The sequence below is a fragment of the Xenopus tropicalis genome, chromosome 7 (genome assembly GCF_000004195.4).
Source record: "Xenopus tropicalis strain Nigerian chromosome 7, UCB_Xtro_10.0, whole genome shotgun sequence".
In the NCBI taxonomy this organism is placed as follows: Eukaryota; Metazoa; Chordata; class Amphibia; order Anura; family Pipidae; genus Xenopus; species Xenopus tropicalis.
The window spans coordinates 4,685,011-4,711,986 of NC_030683.2; the positions used below are offsets into that span (position 1 = coordinate 4,685,011).

At 47.5% G+C, this 26,976-nt stretch overlaps 1 protein-coding gene across 1 annotated transcript in view; it reads left to right on the forward strand.

Annotated features, from left to right (window-relative positions):
• atrnl1 (attractin like 1) overlaps positions 1–4,542 on the forward strand; it is a 424,206-nt gene extending 419,664 nt beyond the window's left edge. Inside the window, exon 30 of the mRNA XM_031905726.1 lies at positions 3,413–4,542. Coding sequence (XP_031761586.1) covers positions 3,413–3,537 — 125 coding nt within the window. The 3' untranslated portion in view covers positions 3,538–4,542. The remainder of the gene's footprint in view (positions 1–3,412) is intronic.
• Positions 4,543–26,976: the final 22,434 nt, after the last annotated feature.

A 26,976-nucleotide genomic window follows, 5' to 3' on the forward strand; every position in this document is an offset into this window, starting at 1 on the left:
CTTTCTGTAAGTAGGGAGGCTGGGGGGGCTGTCGGGGGGGCTGTCGGGGGGGCTGTCGGGGGGAAGGAAATATTTTTTCTATATTGAAATCTCCCAGTGAGCCACGTTTCTAATAGAGAATAGGCCCCTATTAATCATCATGGCCGGCAGAGCCCCCCCGCCCCACCCGCAGTTATTAGCTGTGGTCACCTGGGCGCTGAGCAATGCCAATAAGTAGAATGGGGCCCGAGTTGAAGAATATCCCCCCTTCCCTTTCAAGCATGGCCACCCCCCTCATTAACCACTGCCATGCTTCATTTTGCCAAAAAATCTGACCCAGTTTGCAAAGGGAGGAGTGTGGAGTCTGGGAACTCAAGCAGTGGGTGGGACTAGAGCATCTGACAGCAGTTTGTAAGGGGAGGAGTGTGGAGGTCAGTGACTCGAGCAGGGGTGGACTAGAGCACTCTACAGCAGTTTGTAAGGGGAGGAGTGTGGAGTCTTGTGAACTCGAGCAGTGGGTGGGACTAGAGCCTCTGACGGCAGTTTGTAAGGGGAGGAGTGTGGAGTCTTGACTCAAGCAGTGGGTGGGACTAGAGCACTCTACAGCAGTTTGAAGGGATGTGGATGTGGAGTCAGTGACTTCGCAGTTGGGTGGGACTAGAGCACTCTTACAGCAGTTTGTAAGGGGAGGAGTGTGGAGTCAGTGACTGCGAGCAGTGGGTGGGACTAGAGCACTCTTACAGCAGTTTGTAAGGGGAGGAGTGTGGAGTCTGTGACTCGAGCAGTGGGTGGGAACTAGAGGAACTCTTACAGGCAGTTTGTAAGGGGAGAGTGTGGAGTCTGTGACTGCGACTTAGAGCTCTGAAACTAGCAGTGGGTCGGGACTCGAGAGCACTCTGACAGCAGTTTGTAAGGGGAGGAGTGTGGAGTCAGTGACTCGAGCAGTGGGTGGGACTAGAGCACTCTGACAGCAGTTTGTAAGGGGAGGAGTGTGGAGTCAGTGACTCGAGCAGTGGGTGGGACTAGAGCACTCTTACAGCAGTTTGTAAGGGGAGGAGTGTGGAGTCTGTGACTCGAGCAGTGGGTGGGACTAGAGCACTCTGACAGCAGTTTGTAAGGGGAGGAGTGTGGAGTCTGTGACTCGAGCAGTGGGTGGGACTAGAGCACTCTGACAGCAGTTTGTAAGGGGAGGAGTGTGGAGTCTGTGACTCGAGCAGTGGGTGGGACTGAGCAAACTCTGAGAGCAGTTTGTAAGGGGAGGAGTGTGGAGTCTGTGACTGAGCAGTGGGTGGGACTAGAGACTCTGAGCATTTGTAAGGGGAGGAGTGTGGATCTGACTCGAGAGTGGGAGGGACTAGAGCACTCTCTGACAGCAGTTTGTAAGGGGATGGAGTGTGGAGTTCTGGACTCGAGCAGTGGGTGGGACTAGAGCATCTGAGGCAGTTTGTAAGGGAGGGTGTGGAGTCGTGATCGAGCAGTGGGTGGGACTAGAGCACTCTGACAGCAGTTTGTAAGGGGAGGAGTGTGGAGTCTGTGACTCGAGCAGTGGGTGGGACTAGAGCACTCTGACAGCAGTTTGTAAGGGGAGGAGTGTGGAGTCTGTGACTCGAGCAGTGGGTGGGACTAGAGCACTCTGAGAGCAGTTTGTAAGGGGAGGAGTGTGGAGTCTGTGACTCGAGCAGTGGGTGGGACTAGAGCACTCTGACAGCAGTTTGCAGGGGGAGGAGTGTGGAGTCTGTGACTCGAGCAGTGGGTGGGACTAGAGCACTCTGACAGCAGTTTGCAGGGGGAGGAGTGTGGAGTCTGTGGACTCGAGCAGTGGTGGGACTAAGAGCACTCTGACAGCAGTTGGAAGGGGAGGAGTGTGGAGTCTGTGACTCGAGCAGTGGGTGGGGACTATCACTCTGACAGCAGTTTGGAAGGGGAGGGAGTGTGGAGTCTGGTGACTCGAGCAGTGGGAGGGACTAGAGCAGTGTGACAGCAGTTTGCAAGGGGAGGAGTGTGGAGTCTGTGACTCACAGAGTGGGTGGGACTAGAGCAGTGTGACAGCAGTTTGCAAGGGGAGGAGTGTGGAGTCTGTGACTCGAGCAGTGGGTGGGACTAGAGCACTCTGACAGCAGTTTGCAAGGGGAGGAGTGTGGAGTCTGTGACTCGAGCAGTGGGAGGGACTAGAGCAGTGTGACAGCAGTTTGCAAGGGGAGGAGTGTGGAGTCTGTGACTCACAGAGTGGGTGGGACTAGAGCAGTGTGACAGCAGTTTGCAAGGGGGGGGGTATGGAGTCTGTGGCTCCTGAAATGGGTGGGATTGGGCATTCAGATTGCACTTTACAGGGGGAGGGGCAGAGAATATGTAACTTTAGCAGTGGGTGGGACCTGGCAACATAGCGGCCAGACTGGAATATTCTGATTGGAGGCTGCAGTAGGAGCGGAAGGTTGGAGCTGATCTGAACAGTGCGGTTCTGGTAAAAGCGTTGGAGCCCCCCTGTATTCCCCCTCCTACTTTTAATATGAGACCAACCTGTAAGCTCCCTGCCCCCCCCCTTAATAAAAGACTTTATTGCTGGTGACCTTGTTGCCCCCGACTACGGACGCACCAATCGCTTGCGGTTCTGTGGGAAATCAATGGCGGCAAAATAAGTGGATTTATAGTATCGGCTGTTTCCCAATTTGTCACTTTCAATCTCGGCTCCTGACAGGATTATTTACAGCTTCCCGGCACTGAGCCCCCCCCCCCCAGTATTATACGGATAATGTACCCCCGTGTAATGATAAGGATATTAGCAGTCACTGAGGGTTCTGTTGCCCCATATAAAGGCACAAGGCTGCAGGCTGAGTTATACAGGGAACTCTGAGTATCACTCATGTATTATAAGGGATAATGTACCCCTACTGTAAGATAAGGATATTAGCAGTCACTGAGGGGTTCTGTGCCCCCATATAAGGCACAAGGCTGCAGGCTGAGTTATACAGGGAACTCTGAGTATCAGATTGTATTATAAGGGATAATGTACCCCCCTACTGTAAATGATAAGGATATTAGCAGTCACTGAGGGGTTCTGTGCCCCCCATATAAGGGCACAAGGCTGCAGGCTGAGTTATACAGGGAACTCTGAGTATCACATCATGTATTATAAGGGGATAATGGTACCCCCTACTGTAAATGATAAGGATATTAAGCAAGTCACTGAGGGATTCTGTGCCCCCCATATAAAGGCACAAGGCTGCAGGCTGAGTTATACAGGGAACTCTGAGTATCACTCATGTATTATAAGGGATAATGTACCCCCTACTGTAAACGATAAGGATATTACAAGACCTCTTATATCCTAATATTGTTAATATTGAACATTTATCTGTATATCTCAAGCTGCTATAACACACAGTGGCTATATAAGGAATTATCTAATGCTGATGTCTCGGTTCTGTCCCCGCAGGTCTCGCTATCGCCAGCGCTCTGATAGACATCTCGCAGCAGAAGTCGTTAGACTGCAAGGATAAAAGCTCGTGCATTCGCAATCGGAAGCAACACCCGCCGACCAGACAGGGAACCTGTGTTTGAGGCGCTGACTGAGCTGCAGGTTCTGACAGTACCGGTCCAGTTTCCCATTGAACGCTCTACTGCGCCATCAGTTATCATGGGGGGCCAAACGTCCCACTGGAGGGCCCCAGAGCCCATCATGTGACCTGGCAAGGCCGGCGACAGACTTTGTACGAATGTGCGGCCGGCGCCAAGGAATTGGGCCCGGATGGGAGAACAAACGGACCTTATGGGCCGGAGCAGAGAGACATTATATAAACCATTTAGGAAAATTCTCTTCTTTGTAAATATCATGCGGAAATGTTAAATCCTGAGATCCGGGTTCTTCTGAGTTCTGGAAACAGGAGAATGCAGCATGTGGTTCTAGTGGTACCGAGAGGGTTTTATGGGCTTAAACTGGGGCGGGGGGAGGCATTGGGCCCTAACTGGAAGTGTTACTTGTTGTGAGCCCAGCTGCCATTAGGGGGCGCCAGTCGGAAACAGGGCAAAATGGCGGCAGGATGGTGGCGCCCAACCTGTGGCCCATTAGCTGTTTAACTACAGGAGCAGCTGAAGGGACGTACATTGGACCGTACCAATTGGCATTTCTCTGTTTGCCGTCCCTACAGACAGCCGTGGGCATTCGCCAAGGCGCGGGGGGGGGGGCGGAGTATACAGGCCTCATCTCCATTAAGGGTTAAAGAGGCCTCAGGACTGTAAATAAGCCGGGCACTTAATATGGATGCACGCAAGGCGTGGGAATCAGTGTTTCACAATGGTACGTTCTAGCTAGGCTCCTCCTACAGGGTCCCCAGCTGCCGGGGACATTCACAAAATCCACTATAATGGATTGCGGAATCGTTTTTTAGCGGCCAAATCCGAGGCAGTTTCTTAGTTACGGGGAAATAGAAAGGGATTCGGCCGCGGTCACGCAGTATTATTTGCTCTATTTATGGGAACCCCCCCCCCCCCAAAGCTTTCAGATATTTCCTTTCCTGGAATTTTGCATTTTAAGAATAAACCAAGAAGGCGCCTTTTTTCATTTTATTTTTTGAAAAATCTGACATTTTTGGGGGGGCTGGGAATGTGCCAGAGCGACGCCCCATGGGGGGGCAGGGAATGTGCCAGAGCGACGCCCCATGGGGGGGCAGGGAATGTGCCAGAGCGACGCCCTATGGGGGGGCTGGGAATCATTTCTTATTCGCCAGATTTCTGTCCCGCCCACCTCCGAGCAGCTTCTTGGTTTATTTTAAGGCTCTTTTTTTGTGTCAGAGAAGGAAAAAACAATGTGTGTGGTTTGTAGTTGGGCAAATAGATTTGGGCTGGAGTCAGTAAATTAGGGGCAGAAGGGTGGCGCCCCCCATTGGGCGGAGGTCAATATTATTAGTAAATACATCCCTGAATGTTTACATAATATAATATGCCCTTTGTTTTCCAACACACGGGGCCCCTGGGATGCTCGGGGCCCATTTCTATCCAACACATATCAAATAATGGGGGGCTCATATACTAATATGGGTGCTAATTAGCACCAGTCCTGTTGCCCATAGCAACCCATCAGCAAGTGGATTGGATCAGCCTACTGAGGATTGCAAGAAGAAAGCAACAACATGATTGGTTGCTATGCAGAGCCATATTTTCTATATAGCCCTTAGTTATGCTTTAGTATGTTATGGAAACAATGTTTCAGTTGGTCTTCATTATTTATTTTTTTATAGGTTTTTAATGATTTGTCTAAATGGGGGTCACTGACCCCGGCAGCCAAACCCTATTGCTCTGTGAGGCTCCAGTTTTATTGTTATTGTTACTTTTTATTCCTTATCTTTCTATTCAGCCCCTCCCCTATTCATATTCCCGTCTCTCTTTCAAACCACTCCCTGGTTGCTAAGGTAATTTGAACCCTAGCAACCATAAAACTGCAAAAATTCCAAACAGGGGAGCTGCTGAACAATAAGTAAAATGATTAAAATCAACCCACAAATTATAAAAAATGAAGACCAATTGCAAATTATTATAGAATATCATTCTAAAAGTTAACTCTTTATTGGCACAAATGGGGGTGCCTATAATGCATATAAATCCAGTGCTGTTGCTATGGGCAACTGCTCTCGTGCAATACGCTTTGTTAGTAAATTAGCAGCCCCCCTTTGCTATATCTACGGGGTCTATGTATTAACATTGAAATAGATTTTTTTATGCCAATTTAAGTGCTAAGTTCATATTTAATTAAGTATAAAAATCAAATTTTTGATTACAGCCATTTTTGGGGTAGTTTTTTCCCCCTAAAGCATTATACCCAATAGGATTTCCTGATTAGAACTGGTGAAAAATAAAATCGCACTTTTGGATGTTAGAAAAAAAGACTGGAAAATAATGGGGAAAATGAATATTTTGACATAGGGGCAGATTTATCAAAATGTGAGATAAGGGCAAAAAATTCCCCCACGTTCTATTCATTCCAATGGGATTTTTAGAAATGTATTTATCAATGGGTAAAAGTAGGGGGGTCATTTACTAATTGTCAGATTTTTTTTTTTTCCAATTTGGATTTTTTAGCACTAAAAAAACCTGAAATTTTATGAAATTTAGGGGCTCGTTTACTAACCATCAATTTTTTATTTTAAACTCAATTCGGATTTTTGTGGCAAAAAGTTGCCAATTTTTTCAAGATTTACTATGTGTCTAAACGGCAAAAAATCCGACTCCGACAATTTCCCGGGTTAAACTTGCCGAGTTCCTGTAGAAGCCAATGGCAGAGGCTCCTCCCCTTTCCTTCAACTTCTTTCTTTTGTTTCAAAACTTTAGAGATTTCACTGGGTTTTATCCAAAAACTTTTTCAAATTGCTGAAGCGATAAATCGATAAGTCAAGTTTTTTGCCTTTTCCCCTGAAGAAAAAAACTACAATCAAAAATTTAAAAAACTTGAAGGTTTCAAGACAAAAGAAGGATATCTTTTGTCTTGAAACCTTCAAGTTTTTTAAATTTTTGATTGTAGTTTTTTTGTGACAATTTGAAAAAGTCGAGGGTTTCGGAGCGACAACTTGAAAAATTCTAGTTTTTTGTGACTTTTTCTCATACTGACTTTTCCTATCGGATTTATTTGAGTCAATGTAAGCAGATTTACTAAAACTTGATGATTTATCGTTGTTTTTTTTCTAAATTCGACAAAACTTGTTTCCCTGAATGCCTAGATAAAAGAAAAATCGCTGTGAGAAAACGCAACTCAAAAAATTGTCGCTGCGGCAATTCGGAAAAGTCATCATTTTCAGACAAAACCGAGCGAAATCGCTAAATTTTTGAAAAAAAAGAAATTTAATCAGCCAAATTTTCGGATTCGGGTTTTTAGCTGTTTAAACGCATAGTAAATCTCGGAAAAGTTGTGGTGTTTTTTCTCTTGTGGTGTTTTTTTTTTTTTTTTTTTAAATTTGAATCAAATTTAAAATTAAAAATCGACTGTTAGTAAATGAGGCCCTTGGAGTTCACCATTTGATAAATACGCTTCTAAAAATCCCATAGGAATGACTAGAACGTGGGCGAGTTGTTATATATTAAGCTCTAAATTTGTTTTTTGATAAATCTGCCCCTAAATTTCATTAAATAAATGTTAGTAAATAGAATGTTAGTAAATAGACCCCTCGGTGTTGCAGTAAATTTCCCGAACGTGCCGTTTTTGTTGCGTGTTTACAATGAGCGCGTGGAGCGGTGACGCCATGGAGTAATATATATTTTTTGTTATATTTTGTTCTCCGTTGTTTTTATGTTTCATTTTGTATTTCGGTTCCCGCTCTTCAGCTTCCGGCTGAAACCCCAATGTACAAAAGGTATAAATATATAAATATATAAAGTACAATGTACAGTTTGTATCGGCGTCATATACAGGTTTTTGTTGCATCTGGCCAAAAAAAACGCAAAAACGTTTAATCAAATAAATTGTGTTTTTATGGGTTTGAACCTGCGCGGATCCCTCCTGAGTGTCTTCGACCTTTTCTGAGTATCGGGGGGGGGGGGTATTTGTGTTCCACTTGCTCTGGTGCATATTGGGGTTCCCCTGCCCAATGTTTCATTATAAAGATAAAACAGGGGGTACTAAACCCTCCCACTGCAGCTATGTGCCCCTCAGTGTGGCCTGAAATAGATTCACTACAGGCTCCTCCTACAGGGTCCCCACCTCCCGGGGACATTCACAAAATCCACTATAACGGATTGCGGAATCATTTTGAGCAGCCAAATCCAAGGCAGTTTCTTAGTTACGGGGAAATAGAAAGAGAATCGGCCGCGGTCACGCAGTATTATTATTCCCTAAACCCGAGGGCGGCCCGATCAGTGGCATTTTTGCCAAACTTCAAGACCAATATGAGTAAAATGTAGAGGGGAGTCATCAAATATTATCTGGGATATCACGTTTGTATGTATTTGTATTATCCCCCCACTGCTACTATAGGCACCATCTCTCCCTACTATACCTGCTATCCCACAGCCCCCAGTCCCTTCCCAGAGGCTATTATCCCCCACTTGCTACTATAGGCACCATCTCTCCCTACAATATACCTGGCTTACCCACGCCCATTGTCCCTTCCCAGAGGCTTATTTATTCCCCCCACTGCTACTATAGGCACCATCTCTCCCCTACTATACCTGCTATCCCACAGCCCCAAGTCCCTTCCCCAGAGGCTATTATCCCCCCACTTGCTACTATCGGCACCATCTCTCACCTACTTATACCTGCTTATCCCACAGCCCAGTCCCTTCCCAGAGGCTATGTATTCCCCCCACTGCTACTATAGGCACCATCTCTTCCCCAGAGGCTATTATCCCCCCCACTGCTACTATAGGCACCATCTCTCCCTACTATACCTTGCTATCCCACAGCCCCAGTCCCTTCCCAAAGGCTATTATCCCCCCACTGGCTACATAGGCACCATCTCTCCCTACTATACCTGCTATCCCACAGCCCCAGTTCCTTCCCAGAGGCTATTATCCCCACTGCTACTATAAGCACCATCTCTCCTACTATACCTGCTATCCACAGCCCCAGTCCCTTCCCAGAGGCTATTATCCCCCACTGCTACTATAGGCACCATCTCTCCCTACTATACCTGCTATCCCACAGCCCCAGTCCCTTCCCAGAGGCTATTATCCCCCCACTGCTACTATAGGCACCATCTTCTCCCTACTATACCTGCTATCCCACAGCCCCAGTCCCTTCCCAGAGGCTATTATCCCCACTGCTACTATAGGCACCATCTCTCCCTACTATACCTGCTATCCCACAGCCCCAGTCCCTTCCCAGAGGCAATTATCCCCCACTGCTACTATAGGCACCATCTCTCCCTACTATACCTGCTATCCCACAGCCCAGTCCCTTCCCAGAGGCTATTATCCCCCACTGCTACTATAGGCACCATCTCTCCTACTATACCTGCTATCCCACAGCCCCAGTCCCTTCCCAGAGGCTATTATCCCCCACTGCTACTATAGGCACCATCTCTCCCTACTATACCTGCTATCCACAGCCCCAGTCCCTTCCCAGAGGCTATTATCCCACTGCTACTATAGGCACCATCTCTCCCTACTATACCTGCTATCCCACAGCCCCAGTCCCTTCCCAGAGGCCTGATTATCCCCTCCCACTGCCTACTATAGGCACCATCTCTTCCCTACTCTATACCTGGCATGATTCCCACAGCCCGCAGTCCCTTCCCAGAGGCTATTATCCCCCCACTGCCTACTATAGGCACCATCTCTCCCTAACTATACCATGCTATCCCACAGCCCCAGGCCACTCCCAGGGCCTATTATCCCCACCGACTGCTACTATAGGCACCATCTCTCCCTACTATACCCGCTATCCCACAGCCCCACGTCCAGCTTCCCAGAGGTCATTATCCCCCACGATGCCTACTATAGGCACCAATCTCTCACCTACTATACCTGCTATCCCACAGCCCCAGTCCCTTCCCAGAGGCTATTATCCCCCCACTCGCTACTTTAGCACCATCTCTCGCCCTACTTATACCTGCTATCCCACAGGCCCCAGTCCGCTTCCCAGAGGGCTATTATCCCCCCACTGCTACTATAGAAGCACCATCTCTCCCTACTATACCTGCGTATCCCACAGCCCCAGTCCCTTCCCAGAGGCTATTATCCCCCCACTGCTACTATAGGCACCATCTCTCCCTACTATACCTGCTATCCCACAGCCCCAGTCCCTTCCCAGAGGCTATTATCCCACTGCTACTATAGGCATCTCTCCATATGGTATATGATATTGGATCTCCTTACAGTCAGATTTCTCAGTGATACATTATTAGTAATTAATATGTGCCTGACGTGTAGGCTGAGTAATTACTGTACAACACGGTGGGGAAGGAGCGAGTAACAGAAGCCAAGGATCATATTATGCAGAATGTGCAAGTAAATCCCAATAAACATGTTGGTTCTTAGATATTCTAACAATGCTGGAATACCCTCCGATCACCGGAATCACCGGAACACAGTTCTAGTGGATGTCGGAGCAGTTCCCATTGGGTTTGGCGCAGAACCCGCCCGGACCCAGACGATTAGTAAATTCTGACATTAAATCCTTGTTGAGCTTCAGACAAATCGTCTCCTCCGTGACTCGGTTCAAGCGACTGCGCCCCCAGAACTCGTTCCCATCAAGCGAGTCCAGTCTGGCGGAACCATTGTTTATCGGCCGGCGGATACAGTTATTATGCTCCGCACGTTGGAACAGTGACATTCAGCCTGATGGGAAAGAGAAATTCAATTACACAGAACAACAAAGGAACCGGTAAATAGAGAAACTGAGCCCTCAGCGCCCGAACCCCCCGGGAATTATACTGAGACCCCGATAAACTCGTATTCTGGTCCCGTCAGTCTCGCCCGTCTGTGTCCGATCTACTATAGAGTCGCCCCAAAGTGTCAGTACCGGGGCCACAACTGTCCTACCTACTGTTACCCCAATGTTTCTATATATCTGTAACCTTGTTATGGGCTAAGGGGGCCCAGCCTGAAGGCCAGTTAGGGGGGGATTTGGGGTGAGTGCTTATTTGTGCCCTGGGTACCCCTGGAACTATAGTGGGGTGACTGTTACCCCAATGTTTCTATATATCTGTAACCTTGTTATGGGCTAAGGGGGCCCAGCCTGAAGGCCAGTTAGGGGGGGATTTGGGTGAGTGCTTATTTGTGCCTGGGTACCCCTGGAACTATAGGCGGGGTGACTGTTACCCCAATGTTTTCTATATATCTGTAACCTTGTTATGGGCTAAGGGGGCCCAGCCTGAAGGCCAGTTAGGGGGGATTTGGGTGAGTGCTTTTGTGCCCTGGGTACCCCTGGAACTATAGCGGGGTGACTGTTACCCCAATGTTTCTATATATCTGTAACCTTGTTATGGGCTAAGGGGGCCCAGCCTGAAGGCCAGTTAGGGGGGATTTGGGGTGAGTGCTTATTTGTGCCCTGGGTACCCCTGGAACTATAGCGGGTGACTGTTACCCCAATGTTTCTATATATCTGTAACCTTGTTATGGGCTAAGGGGGCCCAGCCTGAAAGGCCAGTTAGGGGGGGATTTGGGGTGAGTGCTTATTTGTGCCCTGGGTACCCCTGGAACTATAGCAGGGGTGACTGTTACCCCAATGTTCTATATATCTGTAACCTTGTTATGGGCTAAGGGGGCCCAGCCTGAAGGCCAGTTAGGGGGGGATTTGGGTGAGTGCTTATTTGTGCCTGGGTACCCTGGAACTATAGCAGGGTGACTTTACCAATGTTTCTATATATCTGTAACCTTGTTATGGGCTAAGGGGGCCCAGCCTGAAGGCCAGTTGGGGGGGATTTGGGGTGAGTGCTTATTTGTGCCCTGGGTACCCCTGGAACTATAGCAGGGTGACTGTACCCCAATGTTTCTATATATCTGTAACCTTGTTATGGGCTAAGGGGGCCCAGCCTGAAGGCCAGTTAGGGGGGGATTTGGGTGAGTGCTTATTTGTGCCCTGGGTACCCCCTGGAACTATAGCAGGGTGACTGTTACCCCAATGTTTCTATATATCTGTAACCTTGTTATGGGCTAAGGGGGCCCAGCCTGAAGGCCAGTTAGGGGATTTGGGGTGAGTGCTTATTTGTGCCCTGGGTACCCTGGAACTATAGTGGGGTGACTGTTACCCCAATGTTTCATATATCTGTAACCTTGTTATGGGCTAAGGGGGCCCAGCCTGAAGGCCAGTTAGGGGGGGGATTTGGGGTGAGTGCTTATTTGTGCCCTGGGTACCCCTGGAACTATAGCGGGGTGACTGTTACCCCAATGTTTCTATATATCTGTAACCTTGTTATGGGCTAAGGGGGCCCAGCCTGAAGGCCAGTTAGGGGGGGATTTGGGGTGAGTGCTTATTTGTGCCCTGGGTACCCCTGGAACTATAGCGGGGTGACTGTTACCCCAATATTTGGCCAATGAGAAGGCTTACACCCACACTTCCTGGGCTACAAAGAAAGTAAATGGATTTGTTCCAGGAAAGTGATTGGCAGAGATCAGTTGGGAGGAAGAGGATGAGTCTGACTGAGTTGCAGTAATCCTATTTCTCCCTCTCAATCAAGTAAATAATCATTAATGATCTGTAGATTTCATTCCCATCAGCCATAGGGAGACAGGGATCTGCCTCAATAGGAATCTGACTGTAATGACAAACGGCGTCAGGAAACTTACACTTTCAGTGAATGGGGCTGATTCGTTTGCTAGAAAAATAAAATCAAACCAAACGTTTTCCATACGAGGAGCTTCCCGATACTGGAATGGGATCTGTTATACAGAACCATTGTCGTTCAATCTGCTGATACATAATTAAGAGTAAATCCTCATTTTGTACATAAAGAATGAAAATATGAAGATGTGAAAGTATAAATATTTCCCTTATTGTGAATGAGTCCCAGCTCCCTGTGCGTTTCCAGCAGCGCAAAGCTGCCATTGTTGCCCCGGCTGCCCGCGTTATGTGCCCCAGGCCCTACTATTAAATAGACCTGGTACCACCCTAATTCAGAGCGAATCGGGTAACACCCAAAAAATGGGTGTTTTATCATTTGTAGTTTTTTTTTTTTAATGATTTAAGTTTTTGTTGCTAGGGTCCAAATTGTCTTAGCAACCAGGGAGTGGTTTAAATGAAAGACTGATATATGAATAGGAGAGGATCTGAATAGAAAGATACGTAATATAAAGTAACAATAACAATAAAACTGGAGCCTCACAGAGCAATAGGGTTTTGCTGCCGGGGTCAGTGACCCCCATTTGGAAGTTGGGAAGAGTCAGAAGAAGAAGGCAAATAAGTGAAAAGGGGTTGTTTGCTTAACTCTTAGTATGATGTAGAGAGGGATATTCTGAGACAGTTTGCAATTGGTCTTTATTTCTTATTATTTGTAGTTTTTTAATTATTTCACTTTTTGTTCAGCAGCTATCTGGTTACTAGGGTCCAAATTACCTTAGCAACCAGGGAGCAGTTTGAATGAGAGGCTGATAAATTAATAGGAGAGGGGCTGAATAGAAAAACACATGATAAAAAGTAACAAAATCAATAAAACTGGAGTCTCACAGAGCAATAGGGTTTGTCTGCCGGGGTCAGTGACCCCCATTTGAAAGCTGCAAAGAGGCAGAAAAAGAATATATTTCAAAAACTATAAACAATAAATAATGAAGACCAATTGAAAAGTTGCTTGGAATTGGCCTTTTTACAGCATAGTGAAACTTAAAGGTGATCCACCCCATTAAGGGATTACCGTTCCCTGTTCCAATGATCCCTCTGGAACCATTGGGTGCTGATAGGGTTCTGCAGGGTTCAGATCTGACAGATTCGGACTGAATGGCGCCCCGGGGGTAATTAAGGCAAAGGGACAGAATTCTCCTGTCGGAAACATCTGCTTTGGGCACAAAGTCACACGATTTCGCCGTAAGGAACCGGCGGCTTTTCTTTCCCTTTTCTCCAGGTTCGTTTGATCATCGAGGAATAAAATCGTCGCTCTGCTCGGCGACCAAATGGCGAACGGGTTGTTTTCCGAAATAATAAAGTCCCATTTGCATTAACAGCGAGGGGCTGTTTGTATATGGCGCCCATTGCGCTGCGCGCCCAACAACTCGCCCAATTAGTGCCTTCGCTTATACAAATCCCTGTCTGTTTTATATTATCAGCTCCGTCCCCGGCTGTGAGGGGTTTAAATGGAATAATGTATCTTATTGATCTGTGGGGTCTCGTCTGCCGTTGGGTTTGTCTGTTACTGAATCCTCTCATCCCAGAACTTCTATAGAATTCACTTGTTATTCTGTCCTATTGGGGTTTATATTTCAATTACTTGTTAATTAATCCCATTTACTGCAGGACTCAAAACTGTGCAGCGGCCTAAACTATACCTGCAACCCCAGTAGGCTGAAATCTCATTTATACACATAGAATCTCAGCCATAAAGCAGGGCAGGACTGCTGCTTACAATGGGGGGATCAGATAGGATCTGTGTCACTGTGACAGAATGCTCTGTTATACAGATAGCTAGAATCTCAGCCATAAAGCAGGGCAGGACTGCTGCTTACAATGGGGGGGTCAGATAGGATCTGTGCCACTGTGACAGAATGCTCTGTTATACAGATAGCTAGAATCTCAGCCATAAAGCAGGGCAGGACTGCTGCTTACAATGGGGGGGGGATAGGATCTGTGCCACTGTGACAGAATGCTCTGTTATACAGATAGCTAGAATCTCAGCCATAAAGCAGGGCAGGACTGCTGCTTACAATGGGGGGGATCAGATAGGATCTGTGCCACTGTGACAGAATGCTCTGTTATACAGATAGCTAGAATCTCAGCCATAAAGCAGGGCAGGACTGCTGCTTACAATGGGGGGGATCAGATAGGATCTGTGCCACTGTGACAGAATGCTCTGTTATACAGATAGCTAGAATCTCAGCCATAAAGCAGGGCAGGACTGCTGCTTACAATGGGGGGATCAGATAGGATCTGTGCCACTGTGACAGAATGCTCTGTTATACAGATAGCTAGAATCTCAGCCATAAAGCAGGGCAGGACTGCTGCTTACAATGGGGGGATCAGATAGGATCTGTGCCACTGTGACAGAATGCTCTGTTATACAGATAGCTAGAATCTCAGCCATAAAGCAGGGCAGGACTGCTGCATTTAATATTCACATGAGTGTATTTTCCAGGCTTGTTACTGAGAGACAAAAGGCGGTGGGAAAGGACTCAGCGCTGCAGTAAAACCCCGGGATTTATAGGGCAGAGGCACAATGTAGATAACCCCCAGCGCCTGTAATGCTGATATATGGGCAGGTAAAGGAATCTCCATAATACTCTGTGAGTCGCTGTGGGAGGGGCCAGTTGATATAAATACCGCCAATCAGTATAAATTCAGCCGCCACCAAACCCCGACACCTATAAAAAGCAGCTATAAATTAGGGTGCCGGGTATCCGGCCAATGAGACGCTGTCACAACCCGCAGCTCCGGAGTCTTATCTGGATTCAAACACATTGTTCCTATAACGCGTGAATAATGCGATTTATAGTCGCATTTGATTTATATTTTAGCGCAGGAAATAAAACCTGAGCCCCAGGTGCTGCTGAAACCGACTGCAAAGCTAGAGACATATGGGCTTCACTGTCCCGCAAAGGATGCTGGGAAATGTATGCCCCAGGAAATGTAGGAGCTCCCCATGTTTGATTTGCTTCCCTGTTGTATAAGGAACTCCTCCTTGTCTAGAAACCTGAGACATAACAGCACGACAGGGACAGAGATCATTCTACAGAGCGCATTAAGGGCCATTTACAAGTTCAAAAGGCACAGGGCAAGTTCAGATCATAAATGGACAATGATCATATTAACCCCAGATATTCCAGTAAGAAATGGACAATGATCATATTAACCCCAGATATGCCAATAAGAAATGGACAATGAGTAAATTAACCTCAGACACACCAGTAAGAAATGGCTATTAAACATAATAACCCCAGATATGCCAGTAAGAAATGGACAATGAGTAAATTAACCTCAGACATACCAGTAAGAAATGGCTATTGAACATATTAACCCCAGACAAGCCAGTAAGAAATGGACAATGATCATATTAACCCCAGATATGCCAGTAAGAACTAGGCAGATGGTGGAAGGGTCAGCAGAGTGCCAGCTCCGAAGGCAGGGGCCCACCAAAGCATCAAGGGTGGTAGGGGGCCCAGCAAGATGACAGATGACGAGGAGTGCGGCGGTGGTGGGGCCACCAGGAAAGGGGACCCAGCAGGACCAGGTCTCCATCTTGCCCTACTGTCTCCATCTTGTCCTACTGTCTCCATCTTGTCCTACTGTCTCCATCTTGCCTTACTGTCTCCATCTTGCCCTACTGTCTCCATCTTGCCCTACTGTCTCCATCTTGCCCTACTGTCTCCATCTTGCCCTACTGTCTCCATCTTGTCCTACTGAGTTGTTTTTGCCTCTTGGTGAAATAACTTGATCCTTTTGGGAAACCGCCAGATAATTGGCTGCAGTTTGTTTCCTCCAGAATGTCAGGATTCAGCCCCTTTTCACCCCGAGGACCTCGGCGCCGCTTCGAATCACAAACACCCGGAAAGTCACAGATAATCCGCCGCGGTCTGGAAAAAGCTCAATTACTTCTCTGTGTTGCTGGAATGAAAGCGGCTCCCGGGGGGCGTCTGGCCTTTATTTGCCGTCAGGATGCAGCGAGATTGTTTGTCGAGTTGCGCCGTTGCCCCGTGTGGCATTAGAGTCGGCTTATTAGCGCCCAAGGCTTTGTCCTGTGCCCACACAGAGTGTCCCCTGGGTACCCGGGCACCGGGCGGCATTGAGAAACAGTGACACTGACTGGCGGATATTATACAGGTTTATAGATAGAGATCCGAGACTCCACACGGAATGGAGGAACTGTGTTTCCCAAACTGTGGGACTGGCCCCACCGGGGGGCAAATGGGCATCACTGGGGGAGCTCAGCCTGATGGCCGACTGGGGACAGATTTGGGCACAATACCTATTCACTCTCCTAGATACTTAGAGCAATGGTTGGGGTCATGACTTTACATCAGTCAGGGTGCCCCTACCCCTCACCCTACTCCCCCACCACCACTGCTGACTCCATCTTGCCCTGCTGTCTCCATCTTGCCCTGCTGTCTCCATCTTGCCCTACTGTCTCCATCTTGCCCTACTGTCTCCATCTTGCCCTACTGTCTCCATCTTGCCCTACTGTCTCCATCCTGCCCTACTGTCTCCATCTTGCCCTACTGTCTCCATCTTGCCCTACTGTCTCCATCTTGCCCTACTGTCTCCATCTTGCCCTACTGTCTCCATCTTGCCCTACTGTCTCCATCTTGCCCTACTGTCTCCATCTTGCCCTACTGTCTCCATCTTGCCCTACTGTCTCCATCTTGTCCTACTGTCTTCATCTTGCCCTACTGTCTCCATATTGCCCTACTGTCTCCATATTGCCCTACTGTCCCCATCTTGTCCTACTGTCTCCATCTTGCCCTACTGTCTCCATCTTGCCCTACTGTCTCCATCTTGCCCTACTGTCTCCATCTTGTCTTACTGTCTTCATCTTGGACACAACCCCCATTGTTTGACATGCGGGGGGGTAAAGCATTTGGGCGAGTGATGCAGTCACATGGTGGGAGATAACACAAATGCCCATCACAATACTGGCTGCGTTGGCGTTGGTATGGAGGTTCCATGGTTCTGTTGAGTAGATTCAAAAGCTTTGTTGCCCTCACCCTCCAGGTGATATTTTCTCTGCCCACATGATTCCTAGAGGGCACTTGTACCATCTAAACCTTAAACGACTGCCCCCAGAGGTAAGTACCTGTCCATCATAGTTACTAAATCGCCTCCTTAAACCAATGGCCTCCGGCTTCTAAAGTCTCAGCCCTCAAGGTCAAGTCTCCAAGTTCCTGAGACATTTTCGTATTTGTTTCTTGGTAAATACATGTCCGCGGGGGAGAGTTATGGCCGTGCCCTGAATGATATCTTGATTTATTATATGCAGGGGGGGGTGGGGGCTTAATGTCCTGCAGAATGAATGCACATTGCTTTAACCATGAAATGACTTGCCTTTATACAAACAGCCAATCAGATGTGTCCTCTGGGGGCAGTGAGGGGCCCTGTAGGGAGATAAGCTTCACCCTGTATTGGGGGGGTGGGGGGGTCATTCCTTAATACAACAAAAATCTCGAACTAATGAATTGATTTCCCGTTAGGGGTCTAACCTGATTTATGTGGATTCATTTCCTTTGGCTCATAATTATCAAAGAGAAATAATTGGCTTTATCTGGGGGGTGGGGGGCAGAGTGACTCAAGGTTACTGGATTGTTCCGCTGGAAAGGGACATTAGCTGGGATGGACCTCTCTGTATTATTATATTAACTGTAACTATGAGGCATGTTGGGCAGAGCAATATGTATGGGTGGGAGCTGCCATACTCTTTCCCCTGGTCAGTAAGGGGGGGGCTTTTCTGCCCTCTGCCCAAAATACAAGATTCCAGCTAATTTCTTGCTTTCAGTGACTGAGGGGACCTAGAAGGCTGGTTCTGCTGGGCCTGAGCTTCCCCAGTACCACAATGTCACTTTATATGGAAATAAGTCTTAGATGTTATAATCAAAGCAGAGACATCGCCGGGGTAAATGCTGAGTTTCTTACCCCAATCTTCTGCCCGGCTCCTTTTCACTCACCCACTTAATCTTGGGCACGTCCGACAGTAGATCCATATACTTGTCTCTTGCTCTAAGCTGCCCCAAATTCTCATATATTTATCATTTATAACATTCCACCCCCACCCACCCATCTTATTCACCCCCTCTCCCTCCTACACCCTCACCCAGTTCCGTCCCTTCACCTTCATCCAACCATCTCTCCCATGGACCATAGGGCCCCCACCCATCTTATTCACCCCCTCTCCCTCCTGCACCCTCACCCAGTTCAGTTCCTTCACCTTCATCCAACCATCTCTCCCATGGACCATAGGGCCCCCACCCATCTTATTCACCCCCTCTCCCTCCTGCACCCTCACCCAGTTCCGTCCCTTCACCTTCATCCACCCATCTCTCCCATGGACCATAGGGCCCCCACCCATCTTATTCACCCCCTCTCCCTCCTGCACCCTCACCCAGTTCAGTTCCTTCACCTTCATCCAACCATCTCTCCCATGGACCATAGGGCCCCCACCCACCCATCTTATTCACCCCCTCTCCCTCCTGCACCCTCACCCAGTTCCGTCCCTTCACCTTCATCCAACCATCTCTCCCATGGACCATAGGGCCCCCACCCACCCATCTTATTCACCCCCTCTCCCTCCTGCACCCTCACCCAGTTCAGTTCCTTCACCTTCCTCCAACCATCTCTCCCATGGACCATAGGGCCCCCACCCACCCATCTTATTCACCCCCTCTCCCACCTACACCCTCACCCAGTTCAGTCCCTTCACCTTCATCCAACCATCTCTCCCATGGACCATAGGGCCCCCACCCATCTTATTCACCCCCTCTCCCACCTACACCCTCACCCAGTTCAGTCCCTTCACCTTCATCCAACCATCTCTCCCATGGACCATAGGGCCCCCACCCATCTTATTCACCCCCTCTCCCACCTACACCCTCACCCAGTTCAGTCCCTTCACCTTCATCCAACCATCTCTCCCATGAACCATAGGGCCCCCACCCATCTTATTCACCCCCTCTCCCACCTACACCCTCACCCAGTTCAGTCCCTTCACCTTCATCCAACCATCTCTCCCATGGACCATAGGGCCCCCACCCATCTTATTCACCCCCCTCTCCCACCTACACCCTCACCCAGTTCAGTCCCTTCACCTTCATCCAACCATCTCTCCCATGGACCATAGGGCCCCCACCCATCTTATTCACCCCCTCTCCCACCTACACCCTCACCCAGTTCAGTCCCTTCACCTTCATCCAACCATCTCTCCCATGGACCATAGGGCCCCCACCCAAACATTATTTCATCTCTAATCAATTCATCTTGACCCTTTATTTCTGCTCATTTCATCGTTTCTCCGGACATTTCCAGCTCATTGCTATTCAGCCCGACGTTGCCCTCGGTATTTCCAAACACCATGTTTTTCTTAAGAACAATCTCTCCCTTTTCCCATTCCCATTTCCATCTCCGGGACTTTTCCTCATTCTCATGCAGCTCACGTCGAGGCTCAATTTTTCTTGAAACAATCTCAATTTCCCTCCCAACTCCTCTCCGATCGTTATTTAATGTTGTAAGTTCCCTTGTTTTATCTGTTCGACTTTCCCTTCTGCAACTGTAAGGTTTCCTAGAAATGTCTAGAAAATATATTCAGACTGTCTATAACTTTAGTAGCATCAATATCCAAGCAAAGGGCTTTACCAACAGCCTCTCCACCCAATAGCTGCCCTCATGATCCAATCACCAAGCCATTGGGTCAGGGCCCCTCATTGCCCACAATAAGGCTGCAGATATAGGAAAACATTGGGGTAACAGTCACCCCGCTATAGTTCCAGGGGTACCCAGGGCACAAATAAGCACTCACCCCAAATCCCCCCCTAACTGGCCTTCAGGCTGGGCCCCCTTAGCCCATAACAAGGTTACAGATATATAGAAACATTGGGGTAACAGTCACCCCGCTATAGTTCCAGGGGTACCCAGGGCACAAATAAGCACTCACCCCAAATCCTCCCCTAACTGGCCTTCAGGCTGGGCCCCCTTAGCCCATAACAAGGTTACAGATATATAGAAACATTGGGGTAACAGTCACCCCGCTATAGTTCCAGGGGTACCCAGGGCACAAATAAGCACTCACCCCAAATCCCCCCTAACTGGCCTTCAGGCTGGGCCCCCTTAGCCCATAACAAGGTTACAGATATATAGAAACATTGGGGTAAGAGTCACCCTGCTATAGTTCCAGGGGTACCCAGGGCACAAATAAGCACTCACCCCAAATCCCCCCTAACTGGCCTTCAGGCTGGGCCCCCTTAGCCCATAACAAGGTTACAGATATATAGAAACATTGGGGTAACAGTCACCCCGCTATAGTTCCAGGGGTACCCAGGGCACAAATAAGCACTCACCCCAAATCCCCCCCTAACTGGCCTTCAGGCTGGGCCCCCTTAGCCATAACAAGGTTACAGATATATAGAAACATTGGGGTAACAGTCACCCCGCTATAGTTCCAGGGGTACCCAGGGCACAAATAAGCACTCACCCCAAATCCCCCCCTAACTGGCCTTCAGGCTGGGCCCCCTTAGCCCATAACAAGGTTACAGATATATAGAAACATTGGGGTAACAGTCACCCCGCTATAGTTCCAGGGGTACCCAGGGCACAAATAAGCACTCACCCCAAATCCCCCCCTAACTGGCCTTCAGGCTGGGCCCCCTTAGCCCATAACAAGGTTACAGATATATAGAAACATTGGGGTAACAGTCACCCCGCTATAGTTCCAGGGGTACCCAGGGCACAAATAAGCACTCACCCCAAATCCCCCTCTAACTGGCCTTCAGGCTGGGCCCCCTTAGCCCATAACAAGGTTACAGATATATAGAAACATTGGGGTAACAGTCACCCCGCTATAGTTCCAGGGGTACCCAGGGCACAAATAAGCACTCACCCCAAATCCCCCCTAACTGGCCTTCAGGCTGGGCCCCCTTAGCCCATAAACAAGGTTACAGATATATAGAAACATTGGGGTAACAGTCACCCCGCTATAGTTCCAGGGGTACCCAGGGCACAAATAAGCACTCACCCCAAATCCCCCCCTAACTGGCCTTCAGGCTGGGCCCCCTTAGCCCATAACAAGGTTACAGATATATAGAAACATTGGGGTAACAGTCACCCCACTATAGTTCCAGGGGTACCCAGGGCACAAATAAGCACTCACCCCAAATCCCCCTCTAACTGGCCTTCAGGCTGGGCCCTTCATTGCCCATTACAAGGCTGCAGATATAGGAAAACATTGGGGTAACAGCCACTGAGTAACATATTCACCCCAAATCTCCCTGTAACTGACCCTCATGTTGGACTTTCAGCTGTACCAAATAGAGCCAATAGGTTCTCACCCCAAATCTTTTTCTACTTGTCATTCAGGTTGAGCCCTCCAGTTTGGGGACCACTGCCACAAGCCTTCCCATACTGATTGGCTTCCACTGTCCCTTCCAGCTTGCCGGCCCTTTTACCTCTGCTCTTGCCAGTTGCTCTAAGCCTAAGCCCAATGGGGACATTCGGATTCACTTGGAACCATCTGAGCTTCTCCTCACTTCTTGCCAAGCTCGATCATGGGAGATGTTTCTGTAGGTCCCATCTCCTCATCCCCCATCTCTCTTTCTGGAATCTAGAGGATTGACCATCTCCGTTCCCTTTGCACCCACACTTACTCCATTGTCCTTTCCCCAGGTCACCCCAAGCCTAGATGGAGAACCAGCACCACCAGACCCAGGGGGACCTTCTACTGTATTTGTATTAAACATACATGTGTCAGGGCAATACTATAAACGTTATGTGCCTGGGTCAGGAGAAGACATTCCTGCTTTCTATCTTTTTTTATTCTGCTCAAAATATCTTTAATGTAATTTACTTAATGGTTCTCTGTGAAGGATCTTTGTAGGGAATACAGGGGGGGGGGGGGTAATTGATATTAACAAAGGGGGAGGTGTTTTACTTACCTTGCCCACAAGGACTTGTAAGGACTTACATTAACCAAGGTGAACTGAGACACAGCACAGATCTGATTGGCCGACCTTGTCCAGTTCCTGTCCACTGATGATCTTCTATGAAGGTCAATGGTTGTCAGAAATATCAGTTTATAGTCTGGGACTCAACCTATTTTTTACCCGGGAGCAACATCCAAATTAAAGAAAAACTGGGGAGCAGCACAAGCATGAAAAAGTTCCTAGGGTGTGACCAATAAGGGTTGTGATTGGCTATTTGGTGGCCCCCAGATTGACAGCCTATAGGAGGCTCTGTTTGGCATTAAACATGGTCTTCATTCCTCCAAAACTTACCTCCAAGCCAGAAATTCAAAAATGGACACCTCTTCTAACTCTTTGCAGCAATAGGGCCGTTCTGCCCCAATAAGGGGTAATTATATCTTAGTTGGGATCAAGTACAGGTACTGTTTTATTATTACAGAGAAAAGGGAATAATTTAACCACTAAATAAACCCAATAGGGCTGTTCTGCCCCCAATAAGGGGTAATTATATCTTAGTTGGGATCAAGTACAGGTACTGTTTTATTATTACAGAGAAAAGGGAATCATTTAACCACTAAATAAACCCAATAGGGCTGTTCTGCCCCAATAAGGGGTAATTATATCTTAGTTGGGATCAAGTACAGGTACTGGTTTTATTATTACAGAGAAAAGGGAATCATTTAACCATTAAATAAACCCATAGGGCTGTTCTGCCCCAATAAGGGGTAATTATATCTTAGTTGGGATCAAGTACAGGTACTGTTTTATTATTACAGAGAAAAGGGAATCATTTAACCATGAAATAAACCCAATAGGGCTGTTCTGCCCCCAATAAGGGGTAATTATATCTTAGTTGGGATCAAGTACAGGTACTGTTTTATTATTACAGAGAAAAGGGAATCATTAACCATGAATAAACCCAATAGGGCTGTTCTGCCCCAATAAGGGGTAATTATATCTTAGTTGGGATCAAGTACAGGTACTGTTTTATATTACAGAGAAAGGGAATCATTTAAACCATTAAATAACCCAATAGGGCTGTTCTGCCCCAATAAGGGGTAATTATATCTTAGTTGGATCAAGTACAGGTACTGTTTTATTATTACAAGAGAAAAGGGAATCATTTAACCATTAAATAAACTCAATAGGGCTGTTCTGCCCCCAATAAGGGGTAATTATATCTTAGTTGGGATCAAGTACAGGTACTGTTTTATTATTACAGAGAAAGGGGAATCATATAATTTTTGTATAATTTCAAGAGTAAGAAATCTATCGATGTGACAAGATCCCATGAGTCTAAAACGAAAAAATCCTCGTCCCTGAATTCCGTTTCATTCGGAGAGTAAATATTGAGTTGGACAGAAATACAAACAATAACCGGACAAATAGCGAGAGGCAAACAGGACGTGTCGGGCAGAATATAAATATTTAAAGCGCCGGCTCTGGGCTCCGTGTTATTTGCCGCCTGTGACACCCTGATAGGAAACAGTCGGACTTACTAAGCCGGGGGGGGGGGGGGGGGGAGATTGTGCTCAAAGACAAGCACAGTGGAGATGGGGGGGGGCGGGTACCTGTCTCCCTAATGGGCAGCGCCACTGTCCATCATCTATCTATCATATATTTATCATCTATCTATCTATCTATCTATCATCTATCATCTATCTATCTATCTATCTATCTATTTATCATCTATCTATCTATCTATCATCTATCATCTATCTATCTATCTATCATCTATCATCTATCTATCTATCTATCTATCTATTTATCATCTATCTATCTATCTATCTATCTATCTATCATCTATCTATCTATCTATCTATCTATCTATCATCTATCTATCATATATTTATCATCTATCTATCTATCTATCTATCTATTTATCATCTATCTATCTATCTATCTATCATCTATCATCTATCTATCTATCTATCTATCTATCTATCATCTATCTATCTATCTATCTATCTATCTATCATCTATCATCTATCATCTATCTATCTATCTATCTATCTATCTATCTATCTATCATATATTTATCATCTATCTATCTATCTATCTATCTATCTATCTATTTATCATCTATCTATCTATCTATCTATCTATCTATCTATCTATCTATCTATGTAGAGAGTCCAAGAGCCAATAATGGGGGGCAAATGGCAGTTCAGGGTTTATTTACAATTATATTTATCGGGGGGAAGGATCAGGAATTGGATAGAACTGGTGATGCCATCAGCGCCGGATTTCCCTATAGGGCGCCCATAGGCCCACCCCCTGCTCCGCCCCCCAAGACCTCGCCACGAATCCGGGCCTGGCTTCCAAGTCTTTATCTCTCCTTAATCTCATACATAGTTACATAGTTACATAGGGTTGAAAAAAGACCATCAAGTTCAACCCGGATATTCTCCCCCTCAGATTATATACGTGGGGGGGGGGGGGGGGTGTTGGTGCGACAAAAAGGCTAATAATAATAATAATACCCCATACTCTCTGTGTATCCCATACTCTCTGTGTATCCCCATACTCTCTGTGTATCCCATACTCTCTGTGTATCCCATACTCTCTGTGTACCCCATACTCTCTGTGTATCCCATACTCTCTGTGTATCCCATACTCTCTGTGTATCCCATACTCTCTGTGTATCCCATACTCTCTGTGTATCCATTACTCTCTGTGTATCCCATACTCTCTGTGTACCCCATACTCTCTGTGTATCCCCATACTCTCTGTGTATCCCATACTCTCTGTGTATCCCATACTCTCTGTGTATCCCATACTCTCTGTGTATCCCATACTCTCTGTGTATCCCTACTCTGTGTATCCCATACTCTCTGTGTACCCCATTACTCTCTGTGTACCCCATACTCTCTGTGTACCCCATACTCTCTGTGTATCCCATACTCTCTGTTGTATCCCCATACTCTCTGTGTACCCCCATACTCTCTGTGTATCCCCATACTCTCTGTGTATCCCCATACTCTCTGTGTACCCCATACTCTCTGTGTACCCCATACTCTCTGTGTACCCCATACTCTCTGTGTATCCCATACTCTCTGTGTACCCCATACTCTCTGTGTATCCCATACTCTCTGTGTATCCCATACTCTCTGTGTACCCCATACTCTCTGTGTACCCCATACTCTCTGTGTATCCCATACTCTCTGTGTCTACCCCAACTCTCTGTGTACCCATACTCTCTGTGTACCCCATACTCTCTGTGTACCCCATACTCTCTGTGTACCCATACTCTCTGTGTATCCCATACTCTCTGTGTATCCCATACTCTCTGTGTATCCCCATACTCTCTGTGTACCCCATACTCTCTGTGTACCCCATACTCTCTGTGTATCCCATACTCTCTGTGTACCCCATACTCTCTGTGTACCCCATACTCTCTGTGTACCCCATACTCTCTGTGTACCCCATACTCTCTGTGTACCCCATACTCTCTGTGTACCCCATACTCTCTGTGTACCCCATACTCTCTGTGTACCCCATACTCTCTGTGTACCCCATACTCTCTGTGTATCCCATACTCTCTGTGTACCCCATACTCTCTGTGTACCCCATATGGTTCGGTGCTGTCAGTTAATCTTCGCTTCTGGGTTTCTCGGCACCAAACTTGACTAACCCAATCATTCCTGCCCCCCCAGTCGGATTCTGAGAGTCTGAGTTTGTCTGAGCTGATTCCGTGGCCTTGACACCTTCTAATGATTCCTGTCTGGCCCCGGGGGGGGGGGGGGGGGGGAATCAGAGCCGGTCAGGGCACGGCGAGATGTACAACAAAGCGCTTGTGGGGATACAGAGCTCAGCAGCCAATCAGCACGGATGGAAAGAGAGCAGTGACGCCACAATGGGAACTCAGGGGAAAGTTGCTCTTTAGTTACCGGATTTACTGTTCCCTAATATAATGGAACGGCTTGTTGTGTTGGGATTTATAGAGAAATCAAACAATTCTGATTTATAGAGCTGCTGTGTCCTAAAATTCTGCTGCTGAGCTGAACTGAACCAAACCGATGGCAAAATATAAGGGGGGAGGGGCAGGGAGTCTGTGACTCAAGCAGTAGGTGGAGCTAAAACACTCTGCATGGAAGCTTTCTGGGGGAGGGGCAGGGATTCTGTAACTTAAGCAGTAGGTGGGGCTAAAATATTTTGATGGAAGTTTATTGGGGGCAGGGAGTCTGTGAGTCAAGCAGTAGGTGGAGCTAAAACACTCTGATGGAAGCTTGCAAGGGGAGGGGCAGGGAGTCTGTGACTCAAGCAGTAGGTGGAGCCAAAACAGTGTGAAGGAAGCTTACAGGGGGGGGGGCAGGGAGTCTGTGACTCAAGCAGTAGGTGGGGCTAAAACACTGTGATGGAAGCTTACAGGGGGAGGGGCAGGGAGTCTGTAACAAAAGGAGGGTGACACTGTGATCACTGGGGCACCCACTTTAGCTAAATGTGGGAGGAGCAGTTGAATTCCCACCGATTCCCCATTTCCCAAGCGGTAAAACACGCGGCTAAAAGCCCAGTTGCCTCTCTGCACCGGGTCTGGCAGCGCAAGGGCAAGTGGCACCTATAGGAACACAATGGAGCTGCTTTACAGCGAGTGCCCGTCAGTGGGCAGGATTTACGCCCGGCGCTCTCGCCCATATATCATCAGAAAGTAATTAGCAGCCTGTGACTGAGACTAATTAAAGGGCTGGCAAGGTGCTTACTAATTGCTGCGATGATGAAATGATCAGACTCCTTATTATTGGCTCATACGGGCGACTGGCAGTGGCACCAGGGTTACAG